General features: G+C 51.2%; 1 protein-coding gene across 2 annotated transcripts in view; it reads right to left on the bottom strand.

The window, feature by feature from the left end:
- Nucleotides 1-2,567: 2,567 nt before the first annotated feature.
- Nucleotides 2,568-8,001, bottom strand: part of SPECC1 (sperm antigen with calponin homology and coiled-coil domains 1) — a 108,914-nt gene continuing 103,480 nt past the window's right edge. For both annotated transcript variants that reach the window (XM_055001354.1, XM_055001352.1), the window contains one exon: nt 2,568-7,031. In XM_055001354.1, the coding sequence (XP_054857329.1) occupies nt 6,942-7,031 (90 nt within the window). In that variant the 3' untranslated portion in view covers nt 2,568-6,941. The remainder of the gene's footprint in view (nt 7,032-8,001) is intronic.

Here is an 8,001-nt window from a genome sequence, read left to right as displayed (position 1 = left end):
GGATTCCATAACTTTAGGGTGTACATTTGCAGTTGTTGTAATCCAGATACAGCACTTTTGCTTTAGTGTGGCACTTCCCAGGAGTCCTCGTATGACCCCGTGCATATACACTCTCAATGATACACTGAAAGGGATCCATAGCACACTCGTGACTGTTTAGGAGTTACTGCTGAATTTTCTCCCCTTTCCAAATGTCAAGAAGGCCCCAAAACCTCTTTATGCTGCCCGGACACACCTTGCCCATTGATTCCCTCAGGAGGCATCGCACAGGAAACAGGCCAGAAATAGAAATGGTGCCAATCTTAATGGCAACAGCACCAATTTCAAAAAATTCAAAAAAGGTAACTGTGCCAAGCAGTTTGAAAGCTACCAAACAGAAGGATACATTCTCATCATGCCACCAACCCACATGCCACTCTGAGATGGCAAAATAGTAGCACAAAGACAGTGTCCACACACACCAGAGCTACACTTTTATCCCTCCCCCTCTAACTTTGCAATAAATCAGCTCCGAGACAAAACAGGACAAGGAAAGAACTGCAGATTAATAACTCCTAAATGTGTGTAGGAAAGAGGGTGTGATGGTGTTACGCTCGTCTTGCATGGAGCCACCCCTAGACTAGCAAAATGGGGGGGGGCAGTGAGTGTGGAGGAGGGGTCTGTTTCCTCCAAGGATCCTTGGGGTTTAAGGCGATATGATAGAATCCCCCACAGAGCAGATGTCAGGGAAAGCTGGGCCTGTACAGGACATGGGATCAGGTCCGAGGGAGGTGTCAGCTTTTTCCAGCTTGATAAATGTTCCTTAGGCATGCAATGGGCATTCCCTTGGAGGCGGAACTACAGAGCAAGGTGGAGCGTGCTCTCTCTCTCTCTCTCTCTGTAACACCCACAAACATTTTTATTGACCTTCCCACCAAGGAACTGAGGTTTCATAATCACAACACATCTGTGAGGGTAGGGTGGGGATATCAGCCCCAAATCAGCTTCATGTTCGAACAGCAATTTGAACCCAGGTATCTCTGGCCGTTCTAACCACTAAAGCAGCTAATTTGCAAAGATTGGGGGGCAGGGACACGACTCCTACCAGCTACACCTTCTGTATTTTAAGGCTGTCCCCCTAATCTCAGACACTGGGCTGAGTTGCAGTTTAAAAACATAAAAGAGGCGCTCTGCATGCGCCCAGATACACTTTGGTTCTTATTTCATATTCCAGAGCTGAACCGTCGCATTAAAAGAGAAAGTAGATATGTTACCACTAAACTCCTTGCCCCCAACCAAGAACAGTCAATCTGCCTGACAAAAATAATTGGGGGGGGGAGCGGGGAGAAGCTAACATCTTTTTCTGTGGAACCTCTGTAGAACTGAGACATGCTACATGGCTCTGTGAGGCAGCTCTGGCCCAAAGTCAGCCGAGTGTCATGGAAGAGTGGAGATTCAAACTTGGGCTTTCCCAGCTCTAGTTTGACCCCCAAGCATGACCCCAAACCGGCAAAGCCTGTTTTCACCTCAGGGCGTTCCCAGCCACCGAGAATCTTGCTTGCTTTCCTCCACGGCGAGTGACCTTTCAGGATTATGCCAGAGTTGCAGACATAGCAAGAGAGACACACACACACAGGGGTGGATGGTCCAGTCGGTCAGAAGCCTACCCAGAAGAAACCATCAGTATGCACCAGAGGAGGTGGTTCGAGGAGGGCCCCACTGCATGTCAAGTTTTGTCCTTAAACTGCAGCGGTTTATGGATCGAGGGCAGCTTCATATGCCCTTTGCCCCAGCAGTCTCAGTGGGGGCAGGTCTGACCCTTTCTCCTCTCCGTGTCCCAGCTTGCCCCACAGAATCCAGCGAGGGTCACCGTGAAATCTCTTGGAAGGCACCTCTCACCAGTGAAGCAAGGAGCTCGGATGCTCAAAAGCTTACACTCTGAAAATCTTGTTGGTCTCTAAGGTGCCGCTGGACTCAAATCTTGCGGGTTTTAAATGACTAATTTTTAAAATTCTCCGCAAGCAGAAGTTTTGCACAAGACAAAGACCTGTAGGAAAATGAGGAGGGGCAGAAATTTAAGGTGGTGGAATAGACAGCATCAATCCAGATGAGAAGTGGAGGATCATGTCCACAAGTTGGAACCTCTCCTAATACTAAAATCTCCCTGCAAATAGAAAGCCAGCACAGAAAAACAAGGGGGAGGGGAACTTGTTATTTTACTGTGCTAATTTTCTCGTTGCAGGATTTTTTTAATGCAAAAGAACTTTCCAAATGGGAACTGTCCACCCACGGTCTCAAGTAGGGTAAGCCTATCCCCCCTCCTCAGTCATCAGCATGGGTGAGAGAGATCAGAGGGAGAAAGGAGGAGGGAAAGATGAGCAGGAAGGGATAAGAGGAGAGAGGGAGGAGGAGAACAGAGACACAGCAGTAAAAATATTAAGTGGTCATATACAGGAAGTTTGGGTTAGCAACGGGTCCTGCTGAGCCAGAAAAGCCAGGAGACTTCTGGGGTGTTTGGCTGTCCCCTTTTATGCTTTGTGAGTGATGTGATAAAGGATATGCCCCAAAGGAACACAAGCAGGCCGCCCGAGAAATAAAAAGCATTTATTAGAAATATTATGCAGACCCTGCATCGAGTGCTTCGACATTAACCTTTTTTAAATAAAACTTTGTCATGACATGACCAAACTCTAGAAACGCCCGAGTAGCGCATGTGCATTCTAATGTGCTCTTGGTATAAATTAAGATGGGAGTCACTCTGACGAGATGCCGGCTCTTGACAGTTTGCACCGGCGGCAAACCTTCCAGCCGGTGTCCAGTTAAAAAGCAAACTGAAACATGAATCATCAAGCCTGGCAGATGTTGGCACATGTGCAAGTTTTAAAAAAGAGGAGGAAAAACTAAGAAAATGTTAGTGCCTCCCCGCAATGTCAGAGAAGAGGACGACAGCCCGGAAAACCCCCAACAACCATCGACTTGGCCTTTACTTGCTGCTGCGGTGGAGGAAGTCAGAAAGAAATGCAGCCAGTGGCAACAGGTGGTATCTGGGGAACGTCTTTAGCACCTGGTGATACCTACAAATACGGGACATGGCAAGTTCTAGTAGCGAGATCCAGAGCTCTTCTTCTGAATGCACGTGTGGGACTTTCAGACAGCTTAATGGAGTAGCCTGGGAATGAGATTTGCTTTCCGCATCACCTTGCAGAGCTGTTCTATTCAGAGGCAGTCTGTGCAGTCATCCAAAAGGTGTTTCGTGAGTGTGCAATTCTTCCGGGGTGTCTCCTTCCAGACCTCTCCCTTTGACAACCTGCTGGAAGTTTGGGAGAGGCCTCCTGGAGGACAGGAGACACCACAGGGTCGTCCTGGGCCATCGTCACGCCCGGCTTTGTGTCCATGGGGCATCCCACAGCAAGTCTTTCTCTTGAGCTAGCAGAAGCAGCGGGAAAGGGAGCAGGAGGGGCTGGAGATGCTCGTGAGAGTTAAGCCCGTATTTTAGGTGGGGGACAGAAAAGGCAGGGAAATAAGAGGAGAATTAAGGTTCACACCCTGGTCCAGCGAAGAAACAGGGAGGGTGGTGCTGAAATCCGGTGGTATTTCAGTCTGCACAAAAGAGAAAATTCACGTATCAAGGAGAAAAAACCTGCTCCGATTTCCCACTCGTCAGAGCTGGGGGGGGAGGGGGCAGAGTGGGGAAAAGCACCAACAGAATGAACACCGGGAAGAAAAAGGACAGTATAAAATGAGAGGTTTCCCTGGAGGTCAGAAAAAGAGACTGAACGGAGGGGACTGCTGAGATGGGTGCAGCCTCAGGAAAGGGAAGAGTTAGTTGTGAAATTGCCCCCCCCTCCCAACATCTGTAAGAAGCTGAGGCCTATTTTCTGAGAATGTTCCAAGATTTCTCTGGACTCCAGCGGACAACTCAATGATTATTAACAAAGGGGAACGTTCAGGGAAGAGGCACGCCCCTCTTTCACAGCTTCTGGAATGCCTCGCCACTCACACTGTAGCACGCTCAAGTCCACTTCCCACAAACCTTCTGATTCTTCCCGCTGAAGTCCCTTCCAGGGCCCTTTCACTGACTTCCCCTCCCTCTCATCACTTCCAAAACAATGCGCACTGGGTCTTCCAAGAACAGACCGCCCACTCGGGCCCTCTCAACTTCAAACTCTCTCACATCTTCTCTACTTTTTCATACAGGGCTTAAAACGACACAGCTAAACCACCTTTTTGAGGCTGCGAGGCCTACGGAGTCAGCATTGAACAGCTGAGAAAAGCTTACCAGCAAAACATCTCAGAAGCATCTGTCAGGCCTCAGATCTCTGCACCGTCTGATCTGAAGGGAGTGTGGCAAAGTGTGTACAGTGCCCTGAGCCACCCTTTCACCCATGTCTGTGTGGGCCAGGGGGTGGCTGCTGCATCCTGATATACAGTTCTCACGGCTAGTTACATCAGGCCCACCACGTACAAGGTGTGAAAGGAATTCTCCCTTCCTTGAATCCCAGAAGAGATCTCTTGTCCCTCCCCAAGTTAGACCTGTTTGGTTAATGAGAACTTCGCTTGCATTTGAAAGTTCCTTTGCTCTGCTTGGAAGTCCTTCCTCTCCAGAGGACCAGCCGTTCCACAAAACCGGAATGTTACATGGAAGATTTTTTTGGCAGTCTACAGATTCCCATCAAAACATCCATCTTCTCCATCCAAACAGCCTCACAGACAGACAGCTACCCAGGAGCTACTGTGAGAACTTCTCCCCACCAAATGCCAGCTGCTGAAAGGGGCTGAAGAGCTTTGTATGGAAAGAGAGAAGAAGCCAACTTGAAAGCAATCCTGGCAGAGGTATCGGGTGGAATTGCAGGGGGGGGGGTCCTCCATGGCCAAGACCTTCAGGTGAGCTGGCAACCTGCCCTCCCTGGTATGCACCGCCTTCTGCAGCTGGCTGCCTGGCGTCACATTGGGACGGACAACTGACAAGGCCTTTGAGCTGTCAATACAGCAAGGATGAATTCCCATCCTCCAGGGGACAGCAAAGGGTCACCTCTCCCACTTAGTGTACCCCTGCCCGGTTTGCCTCCCACGTTTTGGAGGCAACCCGAGAATTCATTCAGAGGAGAGGACGGAAGGGCTGTATGCAGAAAGTTCTACTCGGCTAGAACAAGCACCATATTTCTGTGAACTGTGTTGTGTGACGTGCTGCCTCAGGAGGCTCTGTGGCAGCCTTTTGGGATGCAGGAATGTTGCACAGCGACCCACTTGGAAAACTGGTGCACTTGGCCATGGAGACCTCAGCTCCCATCCAGCGATCCCCGCTGTAACTCACAGAGAAAGGCCACCCAAGCCTGCTTGGTCATGGGATGGCAGGGACACTGCCCAGAAGTGTCAAGATAATGCCACTTCACTCAGCGGGAGAACAGAGATTGCCAGTGCAGTGCCATCTCCTCCTTCGTCAGCCTTCAACCAGCCAGCTCTGCCAGGGCTCACCAGAGGGAATCTGCCAGCATTACCAACATATTAACCTGCTGCTGGTGGAGAACAAATGATGGGGTTGGATGGGATTGTCAACTCTGTTCCTGGCAGGGCTCACGTGCTTTGACAATGGCTGCATGGCCGCAAGCAGAATGAAGCTTTCACTGTACCCTGCTCAGCACATTGAAGACCTGGAGCCCTGCCAGAAAAAGATTTGGCATCCCTAAAGACAATTACCCCAGCACAGCTACAAGCAGAGCAGCTATCTAGAGGAATCTTTGCAGAACAGAAAACCGGCAAGCCAAATGCCACTGGCCCTATTAGGCTCGCCACAATTCCGCTGCACGCGCCACCATCCAAACCTCGGCCTCTTCCCCCACGTTGCACCCACCCCTCTCTGATATTCAGCACCACCAGACTTGGCCAACACGTTTTCTCATGCCCACTGGCGCATATGCAGAATCATGAGCAAGCATGGGGAGCATCAGCCGCTGCCTGCAGACTCATCCAGACAGAGGAATCGCAGGGTGGGCTGGCCTGGTCCACGATTAACCCCCATCACTGCAGCCGCCGGTCGCCAGCTGCAACGTGGGACAAAACCATCTCTCTGCTTAACAGCTGCCGGAAAGAGCTATGAAGGAGGCAGAATTTTAGCAGCCTCCGTGGTGATACAGGGGCAGAAGCAACACTGCCAATGTTCTTCCCTCTACACAACTGCCATAGACAGAAGAGCTCCCAACCGTCTTGCTTAGCTGCAGACATCTAATCAATCCAGAAGGGGGTCCCTGCAGATCCTAGTGAAACAGAGCTGACCACAGTACTCCCTCCCCCTCTGAGCCGATGGGGACCCAGCAGAACCACAGGAGAGGCTGTGCTGGAAACACGTGTGGATCTTAGACTTGCAAAGGCCCACAGACAGAAGCAGCCGCCCCCAAGCTGAACCTGCAAAGGAGTAGTTACAAAGTCAAGATCCATATGGATCGCCCTCCAGAGTGGCAGGGGACCAACCTACACATAGCCTGGAGTGACACCCTCCCCCCGACACACACTGGGTGTTTGGGGCTTGCCACAGGTGTGTCCCTAGAGGAGCCAGTTAACAAGACTTCCCTCAGGGTGCTGCTGGCCTCTCTGGGGCAGGGCTGTGAATGCGAGTCAGAGGCTTGGAAAACAGCTGTGGGAGCTGTGGCTGCTGGTGAGATGCGGGAGTCCGTCTGGGCTGCGTCTCTTTGGCACCGCTGGGCAAGGAGGGGACTGCCCCAGGCCCAGCAGAACCCTCCTGCTAGATCTTCGGCGTGCTGTGGAACTGGAGAACAGGGCTGGGGTTTTACCAAACCGCAGTAAATGTCTGCTGGGCTTTGTGGAGTGGGAAATGGGCCGCCTGGGGTGGGCGTGGGATTCTCTTAAAGTGATCGAGTGCTTTCCGTGGCATTCTTCAGGCATCTCCTCCTCCTCCTCCTCCTCCTCCGGCAGCCTGGCTCTTCCGTCTAGCTGGGTCCAGGGCCTCAGGTCTCGAAGTACTTGTAAATCTGAGCCACGTACTGCATTACGCTCTGCCAGTCGGGGCGGTCTGTGTACATGATCTCGCTGAGTTCCTGCGGCAGGGGCAGAGGCATGATTAGAACCCAGGATGGGGAGGAGGAAGCAGATAAAGCACTTATGCTGCAACAAGCAACTGGCATAGTAGATAAAATATAGAGCTAACCCTGATGGAACAGATGGAAGTCCATCCAGCCCAACATCCTGTTACAAACAGTGGGCAGTGCTGCGCTTCTGACAAGTCCACAAGGACAGCATGGATAATAATAATAATAACATTCAATTTATATACCGCCTTTCAGGACAACTTAATGCCCACTCAGAGCAGTTTACAAAGTATGCCATTATTATCCCCACTGCAATAAACACCCTGTGAGGTGGGTGGGGCTGAGAGAGCTCTGAGAGAGCTGACTGACCCAAGGTCACCCAGCTGGCTTCAAGTGGAGAAGTGGGGAATCAAAACAGGCTCTCCAGATTAGAGTCCCGTGCTCTTAACCACTACACCAAACTGGCAACGGCCTCCCTGTTTTCCCTCCCCACCAGGTGCTCAGGTGGACAGTCTCTGAACATGTAAAACTCATGGAAGGTCACATCCTCTGACCGAGGGAGACCCTAAATTTTCAATGTGATCACTCAGTGATGAGGGAAGAGGACCCCCCCCTCCTAGTTTTTCTGGCTGGGCTCCCGTCCTTTTAATCAAAAGAAGTTCAACAACTGAAATTTTCTCCAGCTTGGCCGGCTGAATTTCTTCCTGTCGGCAGCTGTTCGAGGCGCAGGAGCCCAGCCAGGAAGAACAGCTGGCAGCCCAAAGAGTGGTGGGTGGGAAGGAGGCCCACAGAAACAGGCACAATCCTCATCATACAATATTGTCCCCCCCCCCCGCCAACCTTGAAAGAGAAGCTGAGAGAGAAGCCACGCCTCCGCCAGGCTAAAGGGAGTTTCCTGGTTTCTCTTTGGGATTATCCAAAACCACACGGACAGTGTGTGCAATCCCCAAGCAATGGGGCCACGGAAGAGCATGTGGGA

Source organism: Eublepharis macularius, chromosome 17 (assembly GCF_028583425.1).
Source record: "Eublepharis macularius isolate TG4126 chromosome 17, MPM_Emac_v1.0, whole genome shotgun sequence".
Taxonomy (NCBI): domain Eukaryota; kingdom Metazoa; phylum Chordata; class Lepidosauria; order Squamata; family Eublepharidae; genus Eublepharis; species Eublepharis macularius.
This window is presented reverse-complemented; position numbering and strand designations above follow the sequence as displayed.